At 30.6% G+C, this 25,672-nt stretch overlaps 2 protein-coding genes across 5 annotated transcripts in view; one reads left to right on the forward strand and one right to left on the reverse strand.

The window, feature by feature from the left end:
- Window positions 1-645: 645 nt before the first annotated feature.
- Window positions 646-25,672, forward strand: part of LOC143080528 (A disintegrin and metalloproteinase with thrombospondin motifs 16-like) — a 77,380-nt gene continuing 52,353 nt past the window's right edge. For 3 of the 4 annotated variants that reach the window (XM_076256405.1, XM_076256408.1, XM_076256406.1), the window contains exon 1: window positions 24,964-25,242. In XM_076256405.1, the coding sequence (XP_076112520.1) occupies window positions 25,189-25,242 (54 nt within the window). In that variant the 5' untranslated portion in view covers window positions 24,964-25,188. Of the gene's footprint in view, window positions 712-24,963; window positions 25,243-25,672 lie in introns of those variants that run through there. The other variant, XM_076256407.1, reaches the window with a different exon arrangement.
- LOC143080527 (uncharacterized) lies at window positions 5,343-7,838 on the reverse strand. Its single transcript, XM_076256404.1, has one exon. It carries the CDS (start codon window positions 7,572-7,574, stop codon window positions 5,574-5,576), a length of 2,001 nt encoding a protein of 666 aa, XP_076112519.1. The 5' UTR covers window positions 7,575-7,838; the 3' UTR covers window positions 5,343-5,573.

Below are 25,672 nucleotides of genomic sequence, written 5' to 3' on the forward strand. Positions count from 1 at the left end.
ATGAAATAGTATGAATCATTGATAATAGAAAAAGTTTAAACATGAGTGTAGGTAAAAAAAAACATGTAAACATATATTACAAATAGCTCTTAAATTTCTTTGTTTAGGTAGAAATTGTTTTCACTTTTGCATAATATTACCATTATGTGTGCATTTCATTTTTTTCTATAGGATAAAAACATTTTGTATACATTATAATGAATGCATATTAGATTAACCATAAAACGTGGAAAAAACGTAAAAACTTATTGTACTAAAGCTTTAGTTATCTCCCCTTACATACAATCTAATTGTAAAATCTGATAGTTTACTTATATATCAAAGATCTAACAGCCAATAAATAAAAATTATCAGTTTGTATCTTGTCAGTTTTAATACAATAATCTCAAAAGCATCCCAAATTATTCAGATTTTATGAATTTTTTTTGGAGGATTTAAGTATTAGAGAGTATAAACTGCACCAAATTGTTACGTATTGCGAAAACGAATGCAGGCTGTTGGTAGATATCAGTTAGATCTAAAATGACAAAAAATTGAGTCAGTATGTCTAGTCAAAGTGATAAATAACATTTATTATCAATTGTCATAATAATTTAATGTGTTGAAATATAATCAGGTTGTAACACAGAAGATACAGTCAAAAGATGTCCTTGCAGTGTTGGGATGATGAATGGTCGTCTGCTGGCAGTGTCGGTGGTCATATTTACAATGGTAAGAAACTTAATTGTTTCACTTTTGAAATATAAGAAAAGTTTGCATCTAGGTATCCACCATGCTAAAATTTCCCATTTAGCATGTTTAGTGTATTTTCAATGTATGTATATGAAAATTATGTAACTTAAAAAAAATAATGGTTTTTCTTCTGCGACATGAATTAATGTGTAATGTTCCTGCACAAATTTTTGTATCATCTGTTGGAAGAATTTATTGTTAGTTTCTACTATTAATACCAATATTTATTGGAAGTTGTGATCTAGAATAGGCCTTTTATATACATCCTCTCCTCTGAAACTACTTGGTCAAATCATTTAACAAAACTTGGCCACAATCATCATTGGGGTATCTTGTTAGGGTTAAATGCAAAATTTGTCTGTTATCTTGAATACAGCTGTGAATAGAGAAAATTTGTCTGAGGTTTAAATGTTTAAAATTTTGAGTTGTCTTTTTTACATCAAAACTGTCAGACTACTTATTATTGGAGTTATTGCCCTTTAATGGCAATTTTTACGCATCTACATTCTACTCATTTATGGAATAATTGCCCTTAAATGATAATTTTAACCTATTCTTTGAATTTTTGTGCCTGTTATTTTGAATACGCTTATATATATAGAAATTTTAAATTTTAAAAATGATCAGCCAAACAAGATCTACAATTAAGTCAAATTTGAATATTGATATTTAGTTTCTTTTAATTAAAGAAGTTACAGATGGCGTATTTAAAAGACTTATTTGTTTAAAAATATGGCTCCTTTATGGTTTAGTTATTTACAAAAACAGATTTATTTTTTCATTTAGTGCAAATGTAGTAAATAAAAATACACACATACATTTTGTACTTTGCATATGAGCTGTTACGTCATTAAAAAGATTTTGTTATTAGAAACTGCATGCGTTTGAAATTTATTTTTTTGGTTCTGCAACCAATCAATTGTATACCAAGGTGTTGTTGCAGTGCACTTTAACCACTCTGACCTGATCTTCCTACTCTATGCTAAATAAGTCATAAAGTTAGGATAATAACATGTATTACGTTTACTATGATTAAAACAAATTGCAGATGTTATAATCCATTTGGGTGACTAATTCTAGTTTTATTGTAATTACTACTCTGATTTACTGTGACATAACAGATAAGTGTTGTTTTTATTTGTTTGTTGAACTGCATGGGAAGTCCGATTTTGTTCAAATGTAAACGTTCTTGAGTAGTTGAATGCTATAGAAATGGCATCATTGGTCCTGTGGTAACAATATATGCTATAATTCAAGAGATATTGGTTTTGATTCTTAAATTGTAACATACATTCAGAAATAATGGTGAGGTTTTTATTGATGCCAATAATACAACTACTTGAGTATCACAATAATAAAAACATGCATTTTGTTTATCTATGAATATTTTCCTTAACTTGCAGTAATCAAACTCACATTTTTGTTCATTCTGCAAAAATTGCATAAATAATTTCACACAAAAATTTCTGAATTTACACAATTGATTGTGATTCTTGGCTGGATTAGTTGCAATTTACTGCTTTTCTATCAAGGAAATTCATTTAGTAGAAAGATCAAACTTATTGCCCATTCAAATGTATGCATACAGTGGCAGATCCAGAACTTTTCATATGGGGGGGGGGCTCCAGTTATGCTTCAGCTTCAGTGATTCCCTATATAATTAACGAAATCCCCCTTTGGATCCACTTATGGCATACCCTTGTATTTGCTATAAAAATAATAGCAAATTAATTTAAATGTATCATTTGACATTTTACATGTTGATAGAATATAACATCACCGTTGTATAATCTTTGCAAGAGACAACAATAAAATTGAGAAAGGAAATGGAGAAATAGAATGTTTGGTATACAAGATTCTACTAGTGTTTCAGGAATGTGTTGTAAAATTGCTAATGAACAATTAGATCACATAGAATTTCAAACGCGCAATTTTACATTAGTACTTAAAACCCTCCATCCTTTATGGGTGCATATTACATAGATAAATTAAATCGTATAATATAAGCAAAATGAGGATGTTAAATTTGATGTATGCCTTTTTGTGCTTCTTCGTTACATTTGTGGTTTTTATAGTGATTAAGATGATAATTACACCTTATGTAAGAATCCTGGGTTTTGATTGGTTAATAGCCAGTGTATTTTTCACCAATTTACTGTTATCAAATGAATATCGTTCATTTTTAACGCGGCTGGGGTATTTGCTTAAAGGATATGCCTTTTTTACCCTCTCTGCCGTGGTATTTGCCAAAAAATACTCTATCTGACTGGACGCTTGTAACGTCATGATCATCAATGCGTTTTAGTACATTAACATTCGGTGTAATTAAACAGATATATCATGTTATTGAGGGGTATTTGCGAAAAATACCAGTCTTGAGAATGAATTTCCCTCGCCTTACGGCTCGTGAAATTTAACATTCTCTCGACTGGTATTTTTCGCAAATACCCCTCCTTAACATGATATATCTGTTCATAACACACTGTTGACTGCTGTATCCCTATTTTTTGACATTTTTATTTATTGTGTCTGTTTGTTTTGTTCATGCATTGGTGACAATATAATGGAATTTGATGTGACTGTCATACAAGTGAGAGGTTTAGCTGGCTATAAAACCAGGTTCAATCAATCATTTTCTACATTGAAAATGCCTGTACCAAGTCAGGAATATGACAGTTCTTGTCCATTCATTTTTGATGCGTTTTGTTATTTGATTTTGCCATGTGATTATGGACTTTCCGAAATTGATTTTCCTCTGAGTTCAGTGTTTTTGTGATTTTACTTTTTATTGACCTATATTGTGCAGTTGAAGCATCCTGATCAATACTAATGTCCAATAAATTTTGTAATTCCTGTGTTAATATTCTTTTAGTGAACTCTATTCAATACAATATTCTCTCACTGGTTTTTTTTTAGTACATGGGAGAATGGGACATTAAAAAAATAACCAAGTTAGAGATCTATTGATGGAAATAAAAATGATTAAAAAAAAAGAACTCCAAAGACAATTCAATTTGAAAGTTCCTTTTCAAAAGGCAAAATCAAACAATCAAATGAATTGAAATCAATTGTCATATTCCTGACTTGGTACAAGCATTTCCTATGAAAAAAATGGTGGATTAAACCTGGTTTTATAGCTAGATAAGCCTCTCACTTGTATAACAGTTACATGCTATACATGTATTATAAGAAGATGTGGGATGATTGCTAACAAGAAAACTCTGCACCAGAAACAACTATAGTTTAATTCATATTATTTAAGCTCTTTTAATTGTCTTATAAAAAATAGAAGTAAGGGTGTGGTGGGAGCTGTCTATGAATCATTTCCTAAACAGTAATAGAATATATAAATTATATTGTCCCCAATATTCAATTACAAAACCTTCTGAACTTTTTGGTATGATTTTCATGGTTTTGACATTTCCATATACAGTATTGTTATACCGTAAAATGGTATTTACATTTTGTTAACTGAAGATTTGTCCTTTCACATGCCAAATTATGGCTTCATAAACAATGAAGCATTTTAATGGGAACACCCTCAAAAGAAATTAGCATCAAATGCTTTGATTTTAAAAATTTGTATGCGATCTCAGCATAATAGTCATTTAAAATTTATGTGGTAATTATCTTAAACTCAGTAACATTAACTAACTTAAAAGAAATATAAGGTATATTATTATTTATTATTCAGTGACCCACTGACCATGGCCAGGGCTTGACCCTAACATACAAATGTTTATTAAAATGCATGTTGTTAAGTATGTATTAAATCATTCAGTTCTATAAGTGCTAAGGCTATGATAGTCTGGGATAATTTGAGAATCTCATAAATAAGTCTGTGGTGTTGATTTTCAAATATAGTTATAACCCATTTATATATTTATTTCAGAAAATTAAATTTAAATGAAATAAAAATCTTTTTTGATGATGGTGCAAGATGGTACTTATTTTCACACACCTTAAATGTATGGAAAAAGTCAAAATCACAATAGATTATATTTGGAAGGTTAAAGTTATTAAACAAAACTATATTAAAACTTGTGATGTTTAATTGTTGACAAATGCTATTCTACTGAGAAAGTAATTAAGTTTTTTTTTATGAAAAGATGAATTACCTATCACACAGAGATTAACATCAATAAACACTTGTTTGGTGTAAATGTGAGACAGTTTAACATTTTGCTAAGGGGAAGTAACTCTGCATATTGAATCAAGGAGACAAGCTTAAGACAGACAATCAGCAAAATGAAACAGAACTGAGAAGATAAAAACTAAAAGTCCAAGAGTTCTTTGTGACATTTCTAGGGCCAAAAGAAAAAAAGTTGACAAAAGGTAAAACACTAGGTATACAGAATACTAATTATTGAGGTTGACTTTGCAAGATCCTCATGGATAGTCGAGGTTATTTTTTAAAAAAACTCAGCGGCGCTATTGAACAATATGAATTCTACCAAAAACCTTCAACAGCTAAAGAGCAATATATGATGAGGGTAAATTGAAAAAAATAAACACTTTTATAGATTAAGTCTCATACTAAATTTTGTAGTAAATGCTTTTGACTACAGTTTTGTATCTATTTCTAGGGTATATTGATTCCACTGACAAACTTAAGATAAATATTTATTAAAAAACTTCATTTAATAATGAACAAGTTAGTTTGAAAAATAATTTAAATAACATGGTTATTCAATATATACAGGAATAAACCTGAAAACGAACAAGTTTTAAGACATCTACTGGTCAAATTAAGCTTTAAAACATTAGGCAATTGTTTAAAAGATAGCAATATTTGGCAAGATTCTAAAATTCAACAATAAGCATTAGTTTATACAAATTGGTCAGTCTGCAGATTCTATTTCTAGATGACTATGACTATCTTGATAGTGTGTATTTGCTTCATCCAAGCTGTGAGATTCGTAACTACACTTGCAGCACTTTAAAGGAAATGATTTAGTATGTCTATGAATATGTGATTGAAGGTGTTCTTTCCTATGAAAGGCTTTATCGCACACAAAACAACGGTATTTCTTTTCTCCATGAATTCTCTTATGTCTGAAGTAGGATGATCTATTTGTAAAGGTCTTACTACACAGTTCACACACAAACTTTCCTGACGAAGCATCTCTTGGAACTTGATTTGGTAAACTTTCCGACGGTCTTTTCTTATAACTTCTCTGCCTCATTATTTTATTGTCATGTTGGTCTGTCCCAGCAGACCCCTGTAGCACATCATTGCTGCTATCTTCTCCATACAACTCAGAATTGTCCTGCATGTAAGATTCTTCTGCTATATCGTCTCCATGATATTCAAAATGTGTTGAAGTGTCCTTGTAACTTGTAGTGTCCCCGTCAGAACTGTAACTTTGATTGTAATAATTTCCTGTTGCAGAGGAACAGCTGTACTCCTCATCATTTTTTGGTTCTGACTTAACAACCACGTTATTTCCATTAACCACCATTTCATTACCAGTGTTAGACATACTGGTATGACTCTCATAATCATTAAATTGTTTAGGAATTGAACTTTCAAGAGGGTTTGGTGTCTTCTCAATTTCATAATTTCTTGGACTGTTAACTTCACTTCTGCCTGGTGATGCAACTTCCTGTTTAATGGACACATCTTTTAATATTTTAGTCCCATTGTCATATTTGCTTGGTGTTAATGAATTACTATTATGATTTTGCTCAGACTGATTGTTTGATGGTGGGTCTTCATTCTCATAATATTTTGCAGTCATTTTGCAAACACTTTGTTTTGCTCGCCTAACAGCAAATTGTTCATCAAGCTGATTTTGAGCAAAATAGAAATCAGCTAGATTTTGAGCTCTTGGTGATTCGTCATAAGGTTGTGTTATTTCAGTATCTTTTGTTTTAATTAATGGGTAGGTTATTTCCTCATTTGATGACCTTCGTCTCCTTCCACGTGACCTTGAAAGTGAAATCAATGAACTAAACTGTTGGCTCTTATACAAAGGTGCACTATCCTCAACAAATACTTCTGATTCCTGGGATGGGTAAATTTCTGTGTTTCTATTTGATAATCTATCATCTTGTATTGGTCCAGATATTTTTTCCTGTTTTCTTGTCAGACTTGACATTACTTGGTGGTTTTGAATGTTGATACCATTATTTTGATATTTTCCTTGTGAGGATGGTGCATTTATAGTTTTATGTGAAGGATACACTTCTCTCTCAGATTGTTCATTCTTCTGGTTCCCTGTTTTGCATAAATCTGGTCCTGATTCTCCCACTAGAGGATTATTGATAGAGTTTTGCTTTAAATTATTCACAATACTCTGTAAAACTTTTCCTGGTTTTCTTGGTTTCCTTTGATTCAGAATTTTATTTTCAACAGATTTATTTTCACAGCTCTCCTGATTTCCAGAAACAGATGTTTGTCTTTCACAATCTCCATTTTGACCTTTCCAATTTACAAATGTCAATGAATTATCTTTTCTTTCATTCATCCCAGGGTTAGTGACACTTTTCTGTTTATTACGTTGAGCAAGTTCTGTAGAATTTTCACTTTCCATATAGTCATTCGTCATATTTGGTGATCGATTATGTTTGGTACGTTTCCCTTGAATTTGAAAATCGTATGTTTGTTCACTCGAAGATTCTGAAAGTGGAGATGCTGTATTAATTCTACTTGTTTGTCTGTATACTGTAGCTTGATCTTTATCATATGCTGATTTCTTATCCAGAACCATGTATCCTAGGACTTTGTATTCTGCTATTTTAAGGTCTAGCCACATGATGAAATGAGAAAGAGTCCATGGTTGGACCCTTCTCATCATGTCTGAAAACATTTGTTTCACATCCACTAAATCAGCATCCATTATTGAAGGTTAATCAGGCTACTTTCACTTTCAATTTATCACAATCATAAAATAGTTCATTAAACCTTTTCACTATTTTAAGACATTAAGTTTCTGCAGATGTTCAAGGCTTTACAATTCCTCAGTTTTTCATTACTGTCCTTTGGTTAAACCAACCCAGAAATTTATATCATGAATAATCTCACAATACTCAAAAAGTATTACTTTTGCCTTAAGAGAAGTACCTGGGGGTTGTAAAATCACACCTGTCTGTCTGTCTGATTCTCAAATCAAACAATCACTGGGAAAAAGAGTACTGCTCAAAGGCATGTGTGACACATTCAATTATTTCATAATTAGCTACAGGCAATTTAATTAGACAAAATTGAAATAAACATAATTCTCTTAATGAAATTAATTTTGATAAAGGACAGCATGATTTCAGAAGATATTTAACAAATAATTCAGCAAGCAGAAAATAAAATGAAAACTGGTTAAATAATTTAAAAATGCTTCTAAAAACCATGCAAGGAACAATACCCATGAAACAATATAGTGTTTTCACACACAGAATTATAAAATTGAAAATGGTAAGAAAGGAGATTATTTTCTATATGGGTAGGTTAAAATTTTTAAAAAAAGTATAAAATGCTTGGGAATATATACCCCATGAGCCAGTAGTTTTTCAACAAACCATAATTATAAAAATCTGGGACTATTGTAGTACAATAGTCATAGTAAAAGTCAAAATTGTAAAAAAAAATCACAATAGATTATTGTCTGAATGGGGAGGTTATAATCTCACTATATTTTAAACAAAGATTATGAATTAACTGTATACAAACTTGTGATATTTAACAGTTGACAAATATAATTCTACTGAGAAAGTAATTATGTTTTTTATAGAAAAGATGAATTACCTATCACACAGAGATTAACATCAATAAACACTTTATTGTCAATTGATCTCAATACATGGATATGTAATTATAGTATGAATATATTCAATATTGTTTAGTGTTTTGAAGTGATTCTTATAAAGAACTGTTTGAAAGTGATCTAGTTTCACTGCTGTATTGTAATGTTTTAGCTCACCTGGTGATAGGAGATGTGAGCTAGTTCTATCTTTGCTCTCACCCTACTTATTTTTACCAAAACTTTAAAAGTTAAGAATTTAGTAATTTATATTTTATTAATTCAACTTCTGTTTTTATATGAGTGACAATTATCCTAAAATTTGTTTGCAGCAACATAAAATGATTGTTTTATAAAGATCTATCATTAATAGCAACATGTTTTAGTAACCGAAAAATCATTTAATTATGTTGCATGTGAATTCGGACAGAGAATAGGTCCATAGGTCCATTGAAGCATTACATGTAGCATGGTTTAATAGTTTTGTAATCTGTGAAAAAAAAACAGACAGTACAAAAAAAACAACAATAAAAATCAAAACCAATTAACACAACAAAGTGTATCATCCCTAAAGCAACCAAGCAACACAACACCAGGTTCAGTGACCTACAGTAACCCAACAACACAACATAATGTTTGGTGACCTATAGCAATGTAACAACAAAATGTTAAGTTACCTACAGCAACCAAACAACCAAACACCAGGTTCAGTGACCTACAGTAACCCAACAACACAACATAATGTTTGGTGACCTATAGCAATGTAACAACACAATGTTAAGTTACCTACAGCAACCAAACAACCAAACACCAGGTTCAGTGACCTACAGTAACACAACAATACAACAAAATGTTTGGTGACCTATAGCAATGTAACAACACAATGTTAAGTGACCTATAGTCACCTTGCAACACAAAAGCATGTTCAGATACCTACATCAACGTAATATCACCTTGTTAAGTGACCTACAGCAAACCAACAACACATCACTATGTTCAGTTACCTATAGCAATCAAACATCATCATGTTAAGCAACCTACAGCAACACAATAACACAATAACATGTTCAGTGACCAAAAGAAACCCAACAATGCAACACAGGGTGAACTGACCTACAGTCCCAAATTATAACCTTCACACAATAACACAACAAAATATTAACTCACCTACTGCAACCCAACAACATAACACAATATTAGCTCACCTACAGCCATCCGACAACACAGCACAAGACCATGTTAACTCACCTTCATCACCCAACCAACAAATTTAAAACAAACTCATTCATTTCAAAATGTTCTTTTAAAATCATACTTTAGTATTCCAGGTGAGCAATCCAGTTACTATATTTCTGCTGATCAGATTTTCATTCTAAGTGATATTTTATGGTCAATAATAGGGAATTATACAGTATGAAACGAACCTTTATACCTGTGGGGGTCTATCCCAGTCTTGGTGAGGGAAGAATTAACAATGTTTAATTAATATCAGATATTCCACATTATATCATTTTTATGGGAATCTGAGATGAAAATGACCTGTTACGTCTACTCATTTAGATTTATGATAATTGAAACATGAGAAGATTAATCAGTTGTTTACTACCTAATACTGAAGTAAGATTTTGAGCTACAGACACCCAATAATTAAAACTAATTTTCATCTCTCATTTAGAATATTTCTGTATGCAATAAAGTAATAGATACATGTACCAGTAGTACTTGGTATAATGAGAGTAGGTTTTAAGTTAGGTTGGGGGGGGGGGGGGTCTTAATTTAAATCCATATAATTTTTTGATAATTTGTCAAAATGAAGTTTGTGTTATGCTTTTTTTTTTAAATATAATAAAAAGTCTGGATCACCTAAATTGTCAGATTTTGTATAGATTATGCATGGAAAACCCAAATTTGTGTGATAAAAAAAAATACACCATAGAATTTTAAGATATAATATGAAAATATAGCTCTAATTATATGCTTTCAGATAACTTGAGAAAAAGAAATAATGTGCATGGGACTAGTGCTCGTTTTCTTGCTTAATAATAAAATAGGTAAATTCACAACACATTCTATTATAAAAGTTACTTTATCAAGTTATTTCCCCTTGTATCTGAGTTGTCTACCCTTATATGGCGAATTTAAAAAAAAATTGAATAATACAAAAATAATCTGATGTTTGTAAGATACACCTGTAAATATGATAAAAAACATGATTTTCAATTTAAAAGGATAAGTCATACACATGAATTACATACTTCTCTCTAAATTTGCACATTTCATTAAAGATCTAGACTGATTGTTATCTGCTTTTTCAAAATCAAAGATGGAGGAAAATAAAAAATGTATTTCAGTGTGTAAAGAAAATTTTGGGCATTCAAGGGTTTAAAATATGTAGAACCTGATTTTCATGACACAACTTTTATACCCAAACCATCGGATGAAGGTGTCTTGTCCTGAACATACATGAAATATTTGCCACTTGACGTTAAGTAACCAACATTTAATCAATCAGATGAGGGTGTAGGTATAATGTAATGTACATCCTTTTTCTGTTTATCTGTCAGTCACAATTTGTTTCAAGATGAAAACTAAGGTATTGCATAAAAAATGATGTTATGTTGTATAAATTCATCTAATATACATAAATAGAATAACAGGTGAAAAGTAAAATCACAAAAATACTAAACTCCCAGGAACTTCAAAGCGGAAAGCCCTAATCAATTGATTAATATGTGTTTGCTTCATGCTGGAACATGGACCAATACCATTTTGAACACCATTGTTATTAATATATCTATAAAAAAATTATTTAGGACTATTTCTTATATGTTTTTAACCTGATGTTATCGTTTTATCAAATCTGTAATATAACTTCTGTGTGTCCTCGGTCACCACCCGGTATATCATTTCAGTTATTCATGATAAAATAGCCATTCAAATAGTTCATAAAATTCATTAATATACTTGAATAGGAAAATTGATCTAGATTTCTGCCATATGGTCATTCATTGATTAAATTGTACAAATATGGAATTTTTACAGATATTTGAATCATCATAAAAAAACTATCATGCAACAATACTTAATTGATAACCGCAGACAAAAAGACATGGGCATTGCACAATATTACACTTCCGGAAACAAATGATGCACAAATACAACACATGTCAAAATATGCATGATTTATTATTTAACATCATAATAAAAAGACATTTACATTATAGGATAGAACCTTTACTATTGTGTAAGGTTAATCATTGAAATCTGAATAATGTCATTAGCAGTTACATGTTTTAATTAAGTTACTATAAAAGTCGTAAATGACAATTGGACTGACTTTGACAAGCCTTTGATCACAAATTAGTACAGTGATAGTCTGTTAACCCGTTTAATACTGAAACCTAAATTTTCAGTTTTTCATGATATTTAATAGCATGATACTTATAAAATTTGAAAAATTGAATATTTTTGTAGCAAAAAAAGAAAAATCACAAAAAAATCACACTTGTAAAGCATATTACAAAACATTTGAATAATATGTAATTGATTTAGAGTCAAAAAGTTAAGTCAATTTAAATTGTCGAGGTAACAGGTAACATTTCCTTCTGTCATTAAATATATAAAGTATTGGGTTGCACTTATTATCCCTGTCTTCAGTTAATATACATGTACACTAAAAATATATATCAAAGGATAGCGATATCTCCGATGCTTAGGGTTCATTTTCTATAAATGTTTTTTTTTTGTGGTAGCCACGTTCAACTCACCATTTTCTTCATAAGGAAAGCATAATACTAAGTCAGAAATATGACAGTTGGCTTCTATTCGTTCGATGTGTTTGAGCTTATGATTTTGCCATTTGATGAGGGATTTTCAGTTCTTAAATTTCCTTTGAGTTCAGTATTTTATTATTTTACTATTTGTTCCTTATGACATTGGTCAACACAAGCTTTTAATTCTGAAGTGACCATAGAGTTATGAAACTTTGTTCAGGCTAATGTTTAGTTTTGCATCCAGTTTTACATTTCAAAGATTAGAGTTTAAAAAATATAAAAGTTTGATTATCTGAACTGGTATGTAGGTTTATCTTAAGGAAGGGGCTTTGGTGGCTGAGTGGTCTTATTAGTTTAACTTCTGTATCCCTAGCATCTTAACACTCTGTTTAAACCCAGCACATACAAGTGCTTTTTACTCCAATCGTAATAGACTAGGATTGTCATATTTCCTGCTAAAGGTCAGTGGTTTTTTCCAGGCACTCTGGCTTCCTTCACAAATAAAAATTGACCACCACAAAATAACTAATAGTGTTGAAAGTGGTGTTAAACTCGATCAATCAATCAATCTTCATCTTAGAAAACAAGTCCACACTGTTCCCATAGGTGTAGTTGATTCTAATATACCAGTTCGCATTGTAAAAGTTTAATATGTATCAGTCCTTTGACATACATACATGTGCATTCCATTGACATACATACATTTACAATCCTTTTGACATACATACATTTACAATTCTTTTGACATACATACATTTACAATCCTTTTGACATACATACATTTACAATCCTTTGACATACAAACTTGTACAGTCCTTTGACATACATACATTTGCAATCCTTTGACATGCATACATGTACAGTCCTTTGACATACATACATTTTCAGTTCTTTGACATACATACATATACATTCCTTTGACATACATACATATTCAGTTCTTTGACATACAAGCATATACATTCCTTTGACATGCATACATGTACATTCCTTTGACATGCATACATACACATTCCTTTGACATGCATATATGTACAGTCCTTTGAAATACATACATGTACAGTCCTTTAACATACAAACATGTTCAGTCCTTTGACATACATACTTGTACTGTTCTTTGACATACATACTTGTACTGTCCTTTGACATACATTCTTGTACAGTCCTTTAACATACATACATGTTCAGTCCTTTGACATACATACTTGTACTGTCCTTTGACACACATTCTTGTACAGTCTTTTAACATACATACATGTTCAGTCCTTTGACATACAAAAATGTACAGTCCTTTAACATACAAACATGTTCAGTCCTTTGGTATACATACATGTACAGTTCTTTGACATACATACATGTTCAATCATTTGCCATACATACATGTTCAGTCATTAGATATACATACATGTTCAGTCCTTTGACATACATACATGTACAGCCATTTGACATACATACATGTACAGTTATTTGACATACAAACATGTACAGTCCTTTGACATACATACATGTACAGTCCTTTTACATACATACATGAACAGTCCTTTGACATACATACATGTACAGTCCTTTGACATACATACGTGTACTGTCCTTTGACATACACACACATACAGTCCTTTGACATACATACATGTACAGTCCTTTGAAATACATACATGTACAGTCCTTTGACATACATACATTTACAGTCCTTTGACGTACATACATGTACAGTCCTTTGACATACATACATGTACAGTCCTTTGACATACATACATGAACAGTCCTTTGACATACATACATGTGCAGTCCTTTGACATACATACTTGTACTGTCCTTTGACATGAATACTTGTACTGTCCTTTGACATGCATACTTGTACAGTCCTTTGACATACATACATGTACAGTCCTTTGACATACATACATGTACAGTCCTTTGACATACATACATGTACAGTCCTTTGACATACATACATGTACAGTCCTTTGACATACATACATGAACAGTCCTTTCACATACATACATGTACAGTCCTTTGACATATATACTTGTACAGTCCTTTGACATACATATTTGTACAGTCCTTTGACATACATACATGAACAGTCCTTTGACATATATACATGTAGTCATTTGACATATATACATGTAAGCCAGCTCATTGCTCTGTAACTTACTTTTTTTTCCTAACCTACATTTCATCGATACAATTTATCATATATCATATAACATTGGCCAGATTGTTACATGAAATGTAGACTAGGAAAAAAAATATTTAATGGAAATAAAAATGAGTAAGAAATAGTTGGTGATGACTATGTTGCTCTACATTACAATAGAGAAACTTTTTATACTAATTTTATTGTAAACTTAATTTAATTTGGCATAGGTACAAGTATCCCAGTTGGTTATGAGATAATCTCTTTGTATGAAGGACAGGAGATCTGAATCATAAATAGCGTTGACAGGTTAAATGTAGATTTTTTTTTACATATTAATAATAATGTTTTTGTGACTCACACACGATGTAATGTGGCTGGTTATGTAAAATATATGTAATTATTAATTCATTATAATTTTTAATAACGAGCCCTTGAGATTTTGAAGATGTGAAATTGCTTGTACATATTTTAAGTTTACGTTTTTTTAAAGAATGGAAATTAAAATGATACAATTTCTTACACCTCATCGTAGCCTGAAAAATTAGCAATCTGATTGAATGCTGATCATGTGTCCATGCAGGCTTTGCAAAGTTTTGACACAAGATTTGTATTAAAATCAAATTGTTTAAATTAGTATTGTTTTTGTAGGTTCCTTCCCAACTGTGTATCATGTTGAAATACAGTGCATTGATTGGAAATGAAAAAAAAAGTTTGACTCCTTGAAAATTTTTTTTTTAGTGTTTAGAAGAAGTGAAAGAACTACCGGTAATCCATATTTTGATTGTGGGTGGTAACTTTTTGTTTTCAACAATTATTTCTTTCTTGAATATTTCATTTTCAAATATTAAAAGTTTGAAACAATTTGTACATAAATTGATGCTGACAAACTTCTAATACCAACAATCTCTCCTCCTTGTATAAGTGAGATGTTCAGATATTAAAACAAGATCCCCTTTTAGATAAAGATGACAGAAGCTGTTACATTGAAATCGTGCATATAAAAATGTTTGATCCAGTTCACTGCTGCAAGGGCTAGGAAATTTAAACATGCTATTTAATGAAAATGTATAGTTTAAGTAGAATTCTTTAAGATGGATGACTTATAGTTAAATTCTAAATCACATTTCACAATCACATTTCACCCCCATAAAGACATGTAAAAATTCTAACATGGAACTGGCATTTCTATGTCATTTGGTCTCTTGTGGAGAGCTGTCTCATTGGCAATCATACCACATCTTGTTTTTTATATTTAGCAGGTTGAATGATGTGACTTAAACATGGTCAAATCACACCTGCGATCTTTGAGGTTTGGCAGGCAACCTTTAGTCTCATCTAAAAGGACCTGTGACCTTTAACATTTTGTAAAAGAAAGAATTGAATCAGTAAAGAACTTTGCATAATTGCTGAAAAGTGACTTTTGACCTGAGGCAATTTTCAAAAGTGGCCTTGTGACCTAAGAGTGAATGCTACAGGAACCCCAATGTTGTTTTTTTGGTTTTTTTTTGCACAATTTTTGTGTTCCTTCCTTAATTACCATAATAATGACCCTCTCTGAATCAATAGCTTAGACACAAAATCAAATCAAGTTCTTAAAAACAAGATTGTAAAGCCACTGCAAATTCTTCAGTAAAAATTAATCAGATTTTAGATTGCTACAATTCAACATTTCAAGCCAGCTTCAATTTGAACCTTGCCATATGTTTTAAGTTCTAGATTCAGTGGCAGATCCAACCATTTTAAAAAGGGGGGTTCCCAACCCAGAGTTAAGGGGGGGTTCCAACTATATGCTCCCATTCAAATGCATTGATTGGCCAAAAAAGGGGGGTTCGAACCCCTGGAACCCCCCTGGATCTGCCACTGAGATTTCATATTTGAATGTTCCAAAATTAGACATCTTTGACAGTTACTGTTTTCAGTTGTTTGTTTTTCTGTGTTGTTACATTGCTGTTCATTATATATTACTCCACATCTCCTTTTATTCATACCAAGATCTTTCACCTCACTGTATGAATAGTAGAAATCTTTACTAAACATTGTCTCTCATTTTGTATAAATTCTCAAACAGCTTTTTTTTTAATTAATTTTTTTTTATCTTGAATTTAAATTGAAACTGACTTTAATCTAAATGTTATATAATAAATTACTAAAGGATATTGTAATGTTCCAGGGGAAATTAAACTAAAGTTTATATATTCTTTACTAAGAAGATTTTAATAAAATGATTCAGTAACGCATTGATTTCTGAAGCAGTTAATAGTTGTATTTATGCACACAATATACCTTTGAAATTTGATATTTTTGCAACCTGATGAAAGATTTATCTACGATGAATTAACAGTGTAGAAAGTTATGAAAGTATTACAAGAAAACGTTGAACATTAGTGAGTGCAAGATATTATGTTTTAATTTATTGTTGTTATTTGAATTTGTATAATGTCTTTCCTATTGGCACCTTCACATTGTACGATAAAACTCTGAAAACTCATTCATTTTAGCTTTTAAAATGTATATTAAAAAGCAGTTTTACCCTTATTGGGGCATATAATCTTTCACTACAGTGTGTAAAAAATTAACATGATGTATATACATTGCATATTATGATTTCATACAAAATCAAGTCTTTTGTTCAAGTGTTTTGTATATAAATTTGCAATTCTCTACGTGAAGTCACCACTACTCACAGGTGTGAAATATTAAAAAAAAAGTCCCAATACAATTCATTGTACCATATGTAGTATCGGTTGCTTTCAAAATTATGTTACTTACTTAAAGTATAAAACACTCGATTGAACACATTAGAATAAGTGTGCACCTGCTACTGACATCAAAGTTTGTATATTATTAATTGCAATAGATTTGATTTTATAGATTTTTTAAAACTTTTTTAAAAATGAAATATTGTTAAATGTCTTGAATCATAATTTTTCCATATGTTAATTGTCAACTACTTCCTCAAGTCACCAGATATAATTGGTGATACTTTTCCTGTAAACCAACTTATTTTCGAGGATACTTTATTTCATGTTTAGCTCTTTCAAGGCCACTTTGTAATGATTTTTAATCTAATTTAAGTGGTCAAATAAGGAAAGATCATATTTTTACATATTGGCAACGTTTTTTAATATTCACATTATTTTTAAACTCATAAAAGTCGTGAAAATAAGTTGGTTTACAGTATAATAAAATAATAATTATTTGTGGTGTACCATTTTTTGTGGATTTTGTGAATATAGGTAAATCATAAATTTAAATGTTCAACAAAGTACACATCTTCCATAGGCTTGAATAGATACTTCAGAAAAAAAAACTAAATCAAATATACATACAATCCCATATAAATACAATCCCATATAAGCTTAGTCTATATTTTTTTTTTATAAACAAATATAAATGAATCCACAGTATTCAAAAGTGCAGGGGATGGTAACATGTTTATGTATGACACATTTTATTCATTTACCATGTATCTGTAATAGTATTTAAATGTGTTTTTTTTCATGTATAGATATTAATGTTTCTAAGTAAAACAAGCATAAGCTTTCAAAAAGGGCTAGTCGACTCTTAGCTGATGAAAATGGAAAGTGCTCTCGCTTTGTAGATTTATTCATTTACTAGAATAGCCACGTGCATCAATCAACAAATTTTACCACACATGTGAGGTCACACGTTATGAAGTAGTATATCGTTTAACGTTGTTCTTTACGAAACTCCAGAAGATTCGACTATTTATAGATAAAAGTTACCTGTGTACCAATATCATGAATATGCATGATTAATGATCAGGCAAAATCTAATTGCTAAAATAGAGAGGACAAATCCCATACTCTACGGGATTGAAGGACATTTACTAGGTTTGGATTGTCCTAACCAATCAATAAACTTTGATTATTCACGTCTCGTAATATCTTCCAATCAGGTAGCAAGAAAAATTCATGCACTGACTGTCCATCGTTCAATTCTTAACATCGACCATCGACTCCTAGGAGTCGATAATAATTATACTAACGTTAGGATATACATATATAATTTAATATTCACTTAAATTTATCATTTCCATTCTACAATTCATGGAAAGTCCAAAGATTTGTGATAACTTTATAAAGGTGCAAATTTAACAATTCACTCATCAATTATATGAAGATATAGATAGTTTACATGCAAAACAGTAAGATCTCAAATAAGTGTCACAAGTACTTATATGTAGTAAGGGATCATATTTACTTGACACTTAATGGGTGGCTTTTTTCACTTTCTACAGCCAAGGTCAACTTGACATCTATTTTTAGATGAAATATAAGAACATATATATGTAAACTGTTGTTATCTTTTTTACTAATGTTTTTTTAATTTAAAAAAGCTGAAAAAATAAACACATTTCTAGTAAATACATTAATAAAGAAGAAATAACAATTGTATGAGTCAGTTTAAGGACATACAAAATTTCTGATTCGCAAATCTTTTGAAACAACTGAAAATTAAAAGGGAAACTGTATCTCAGTGCCAAGCAAAAGTAGAAAAGTAGTCCTAGCAATTGAAGAAAACTTGATTGCAATACAGTGGTCTCAGGTTATTTTAAGTTCATCCTTTCATAAAAAAGGATACAGGTTGAAGAGTGGTCAAGGACGTTTTTGATGAAGTTGAAGTCCAATCAACTTGAAACTTAGTACACCTATTCCCCATGATATGCTCTTTCTAATTATAATGCCAAATTAAAGTTTTGACCCAAATTTCACAGTCCACTAAACATAGAAAATGATAGTGCGAAGTTCAGGTTAAAGTTTTGGTTAAAGTTTTTGGTCAAGGTTGTTTTTGATGAAGTTAAAGTCACATCAACTTGAAACATAGTACACATGTTCCCTATGATATGATCTTTCTAATTTTAATGCCAAATTAAAGCTTTGACCCTAATTTCACGGTCCACTGAACTGGAAAATGATATAGTGCGAGTGGGGCATCCTTGTACTATGGACACATTCCTGTTTCTAGTTGTTGTAGCACTTTTCGCTCCTTTATCAGATTTGAAGTGAAAAATGATATATATTATATATATATATATATATATAAAAGGTGAGTGTCACACTCCTTATTTCTGTATATAGAAACCACAAAATATGAGCAAAACTTTGAAGTTCCCATCATTAAATCGTAGTGATGTGGTTTTTACCTACTAATTTCATTGTATCTCTTTTATTGTACAGATGCTTGAAAAAGTGAAGTATGCGGTTAATATAAAATGATATAATAACCTTGAATAAGCGCTGTTGAGTACGTGACAGACCACAGAAACCACAAGATATCTCGCAAGATACATTCAAATGAATCATTGAGGATAGTGGTACCTTTTTTGTTAAGGTTTAAATGTCTTTAAATGGTTTATGAATAAACAAGTGCTTGGGAAATAAATAGTATGTATGGCAAATGTTACAAAAATATACAGAATATGATCTAATTTGATGAATGAACTGTTGAAGGGTTTTCATCCCTGTGGTAATAAAGGTTAATTAATTGCTAAATTATGTATCACTATTGGTGTATTGAAAGTTCAAATGGCAGCACAAATTTAAGTACCTATATGATAATATGTTTTTCAGCAATTACAAAAATGAAGATAGTAGTATATTTGGCTAACATCTAAACTTTTCAAAGCTTTGCAATGCAAAATCTTTGATATTTGACATTGAACCCTATTATGAGTACCTGTGTGTAAATAAAACTTTTCAAAACCTCTAGGTTCATTTTAAGTGTGCCTTAAGGTTTTAAATATATCATGAGGTTAAATAAATGATTGATAACAAGTCATTTTTGTACTATATCATCATAACACTTATCCAAGCTTTAATTAAGATAATCTGACAACGATGAATAGGCATTGAGAAGCGACCAGTTTTAAAGTTAGAAGTATAATTTTACAACCTATATCCTTGTTCACTGTTTGGCTGTTTTCACTTTAGTCAAGTGCATAAGTGACTGAAATTTCACTTGTTCACAGTTTCCTTTTGACAGATTATAAGTCTTGTTCATAAGTGACTACTAACAAAACTTGTTCACAACTCACTGTTGACAGATAAGTCATGTTCTTAAGTGACTACAAACAAAACTTGTTCACAACTCACTGTTGACAGATAAGTCATGTTCTTAAGTGACTACAAACAAAACTTGCACATGTGCACAGCTCACTGTTGACTGATAAGTCTTGTTCATAAGTGACGTCAAACAAAACTTGTTGACAGCTTACTGTTGACAGATAAGTCATGTTCATAAGTGACTACAAACAAAACTTGTTCACAGTTCACTGTTGACTTATAAGTTTTGTTCATAAGTGACTTAAAAAAAACTTGTTGACACATTACTGTTGACAGATAAGTCTTGTCCATAAGTGACAACATATATAACTTGTTCACAGCTCACTGTTGACAGATAAGTCTTGTTCATAAGTGACTACTTACATTACTTGTTCACAACTCACTGTTGACAGATAAGTCATGTTCTTAAGTGACTACAAACAAAACTTGCACATGTGCACAGCTCACTGTTGACTGATAAGTCTTGTTCATAAGTGACTTTAAACAAAACTTGTTGACAGCTCACTGTTGACAGATTAAGTCATGTTCATAAGTGACTACAAACAAAACGTGTTCACAGTTCACTGTTGACTTTAAGTCTTGTTCATAAGTGACTTAAAAAAAACTTGTTGACACATCACTGTTGACAGATAAGTCTTGTCCATCAGTGACAACATACATTACTTGTTCACAGCTCACTGTTGACAGATAAGTCTTGTTCATAAGTGACTTCAAACAAAACTTGTTCACACCTCACTGTTGACAGATAAGTCTTGTTCATAAGTGAATCCAAACAAAACTTGTTCACAGCTCACTGTTGACAGATAAGTCTTGTCCATAAGTGAAAACATACATTACTTGTTCACAGCTCACTGTTGTTGCCTATGTAAACTTTAGAACTGTTTGCATCCACATTAAACGACAAATTTATGTGACATATAAAATTTTCTGACGTGTTTGTAGATAGGTGTTTTTTTGTGTTCTGTTAAATTGTTCCTTTTAAAATTGTTATACGATGATGACTGATGTACCCATATTTTGACTATTTTATTTATTGTGTCTGTTTAGTTAAGGCATCAATGTAAATATAACGGAATTTGATGAGACTGTCATCAAAGTGAGAGGGTCAGCACTATAAAACCAGGTTTAATCCACCATTTTCTACATTTGAAAATGCCTGTACCAAGTTAGGAATATGACAGTTCTTGTCCATTCGTTTTTGATGCGTTTTGTTATTTGATTTTGCCATGTGCTTATGGACTTTCCGAATTGATTTTCCTCTAAGTTCAATATTTTTGTGATTTTACTTTTGACTGATAAGTCATGTTCATAAGTGACTACAAACATTACTTGTTCACAGCTCACTCAGGTTGACAGATAAGTCATGTACTTAAGTGACTAAATATGAAACTTGTTGACAGCTCACTGTTGACAGATGTAAGTCTTGTTCATAAGTGACTACAAACAAAACTTGTTGATAGCTCACTGTTGACAGATAGTCTTGTTCAATTCTGATAACCTCATTTTTGTTTTCTGAGATCATGTTACAAGAGTTTAATATCTTCTTAATTTAGTTAAAATAAAAAATATTGAACTCCGTGGAAAATTCTAAATGGAAAGTCCCTAACCAAATGGCAAAATCATCATCAAAGCCTAAACACATCAAATAATTGGATACCAACAGTTAAACAACTGTCATATTCCTGACTTAATTGGTACAGGCATTTTCTTATGTAAAAAATGGTGGATTAAACCTGATTTCATAATAATTTACATTTTTCTAGTCATTTTACACATTGTAGTGCATCTTAACCATATTACAATGTCAGCTATTGACTAATAAACAGAAAGAAGATTCAGTGAAATTTGTTCTTCTTTTTTCACAAATTAACAGGTATTATAGAAATAATTGACACACACAGTTATTACTAAAAAACAGCAATGTACAAAAGAACCTGTGAAAAAAACTGAAAAACCCTGGAAAAAAGTAAATGGTGTCACGAAACTGCCTGACTAGATATGTTACTGACACTTAAAAGATTTCTTCTAATGACACTTTAATATGTGTCTTCAGGATCAGAGACTCTAGCTTATCAAATTAACACTATGTTAAATCTGTCAGTTTAATAGCCATTCAATGTATAGGGCTTAATTTTCATTCACAGATTTCCACATCCTTCTTATTCAAACAGATCAAATTTCTAGTTTTCTTTATGTGTGAGTATTTTCATTTCAACAAGGAATTATTCTAAATAAACAATAGTATTGAGAAGTTTGGTTTATGAATGACTTTTTAAACTACGGTGAGAGGGAAGAATAAATTTTAGTTGTTCTCAATGGCTTGGTGTCTGTTGGAGAATTTGTCAAAGTAAACAGCATTGTTTTAAAGACCAACTGGTACTTTTTTATATAGTTGTACTGTATGACATCTTAAGTTTATCTGTTTTAATAAGTTATCAAAATATTTAAAGTGCAATATATAAAGAGAGAATAAGTTCAAACAAAAATATTTTAAAAAGAAATTGGGTTCAATTGCAAGGTCAGCATGGACATTTGACCATTTATACACAAAGGCATACAAATATATATAGTAAATTTATTTATTTTTATTTTTTTGCCTATCTATCCTTCTTTTATTTCATGTTTACCCTCACACAATTTTAAAGATTTAAAAAAATAGTAAAAATTAAAATGGTTCAGCAAAAATTTTAGTCCATTTCCCTCTATAGTCCATATTTTTGTAGGTTAAATATTGAAGAGTAAAAATCAATCATTGTACCTACTAACGTGGCCTAAGTGTTTCAGATCTAGATATGTAGTGAATAAATCTAATCTCACAATGGTAAATTTGATGGAATACTTGATTGATTGTTGCATGTTTATTTAATGTTTAATAGAAAATATTTCTAGCAGAGCTAGAACAAAAACAAGTTGACAAAAAATTAAAAACCAAATATTGTAAACGTGTAGAAAAAGTAGAACTCTACCAACACACAGAATCTGATTAGGCATCCCCATTTTTGACAAGACATTTAGCAGTATGACCAAGCACAGGTTTTAATCAGAAAGATATTATTTGAGGCATGATAATTTAAAATGAAATTTTAAGGCTGGTAGTTGTGTAGTGTTTCAGTTATGCAGCCACTTAGCAGGGAGGGGAGAAGATGAAATGCTCATGTCCTTTCTTTCAACATTAGTGCTCTTACATCTACAGTTCTCACATTTTTTATAAGCGATTTTTACAGTATTCTTCAGGCAATTTGGGACATCAAGGCTGATCAATGTTTGTTGGGAGTCATCCTCCTTAGAGTTTTTAAAATTAGAATATTATCTTACCTTACATTGACCTATAGTTATTCTGTGTCATTGGTCTCTTGTGAAGAGTTGTCTCATTGGTAATCATACCAGTGGCATGATGATACAACATCTTCTTTTTTATATTGACACGATTGAAAGACAAGTGTTCATGGTTTTGGTCGTTTTCTGTGATACAATAAGCAAAAAGTTAACAATATTTTGCATATGGAATGAATGTGAGAAGAACATGACCTTGACTTCATGTTTATGGTTCAATGGTCATTCTCAAGTTTTCAGGATAAGTTCTGTTTCCCTGATACTATAAGCTATAGGTCAAGTTTATTTGTTGTTGGGAATTATTTTTTATATGTACATATCTATCTATCTCTTTAAGTTTATTTTAACTTGACCTCATTTCCATGGTTTATTGATCAACCATATTAGTTTTGATGTATGTAATCAATATGTCAAATATATTTTGGTGTATGAAATGACTGTAAAGTGTACATGTCTTTGTACTAGGTTTATCTGGCCTTGACCTCGTTTTCTTGGTTCATTGGTCAATTTGAAGTTTGTTAAGTGTATTTATCAGTCTGTTTACTATAAGGTCAACCATATTTAGTATAAAGAACTTTTATCCACTCTCATATTTGCCCATTAAAGTTCTCATTAGTACTTTTTTTGACTCAATGTTAGAACACATTATTTTACTTTACAGTATAAATAAATCTAAGCCAGAAATGGATAAATTAATCTCTATGTATGTTGATCATAACTGATACTTATATACCTGAAGTGTTTGTAAAACAATTTATTTAATTAATTTCTGTTGTAAAATTAGCTGTTCTTAAAAGATTGCTTGCATTTGTATTTTTAAAGTGGTAAATTGGAAAAGTCTATATTGTCTTGATATTTAAAAAAAAAAGATGTTTTTTTTTTTTCCTCCTTCAAATGGATATAAGTCTCTTGCTGTTTACTTATTAAAGTGCTGTATTACCTGAAGTTAATCCCTTATCACGACTGCTGCGATAGCGAAACAAGCCCTTTAAATTTTCATTCAAACAAATTTGCTTGGGAAATCATTTACCTGTCACCTGTTCTGATTGGTTGATTACCTGTCTGTCACAGACGCTGGAGACATTGACATCGTTGTTTTGTCAATCATGTAAATTACTTATATATACAGTAAATACACAAATGTACTTCAAGAAAACTTCCAACAGTCTTCTGTTAAAAAAGAATTTTAAGCTTGTCTTTTTATATTATGATTCCTAAGCAGTTTAAGATAATACGATCATAAGTTATTTTTATGGCTGTAAAACGATAGAAAATAAACTCATCTTCACAAAGAATTATAGCTTTTGTCTGAATGGAGACTGTTTTAAAGTTTTTACAATTTAATATGTTTTTAAAGAAGTGACTATTTATATGGATAATTAAGATGAATTTATATACCTGGAGAAGTTATGTTGCTCTCTTAGTCATTCCATACATGGTAGGTAGTTTTAATATTACAGGTAGAAAATCACTCTTTTTTAGTTTAATTATAATTGTTGCTTTTATATCATAAATGCAAACTTAGTATTTGCTTCAGTTGATGTTTATAGCTGTTTGTTTTTTAACTTTTTTCTTCTAGAATATATAGTTTGCATGTTTAAATACCAATTTGGCTTTTGGCTCTGTTGATGTTTATAGTTGTCTGCAGTTTAAACATTTTTTAGAATAAATGGCTTGTCCTGAATATGCATGACATATTTGCAACTGGACGTTAAGCAACCAACTATCAATCAATTTGAATAAATAGTGTTAATACAAGTCAAAATGCAAATTTTCCTTTTACATGAAATGTTAAATTAATAGCTGTCTGCAGTTTAATTATTAAATAAGTATATGTATATATGCTAGTTCATATTAACTTCAAATTA

Source organism: Mytilus galloprovincialis, chromosome 6 (genome assembly GCF_965363235.1).
Source record: "Mytilus galloprovincialis chromosome 6, xbMytGall1.hap1.1, whole genome shotgun sequence".
Taxonomy (NCBI): Eukaryota; Metazoa; Mollusca; class Bivalvia; order Mytilida; family Mytilidae; genus Mytilus; species Mytilus galloprovincialis.

What these genes read in the sequence shown, in the direction of transcription:
- LOC143080527 (XM_076256404.1), bottom strand. Translation starts at nt 7,574, where the DNA reads ATGGATGCTGATTTAGTGGATGTGAAACAAATGTTTTCAGACATGATG.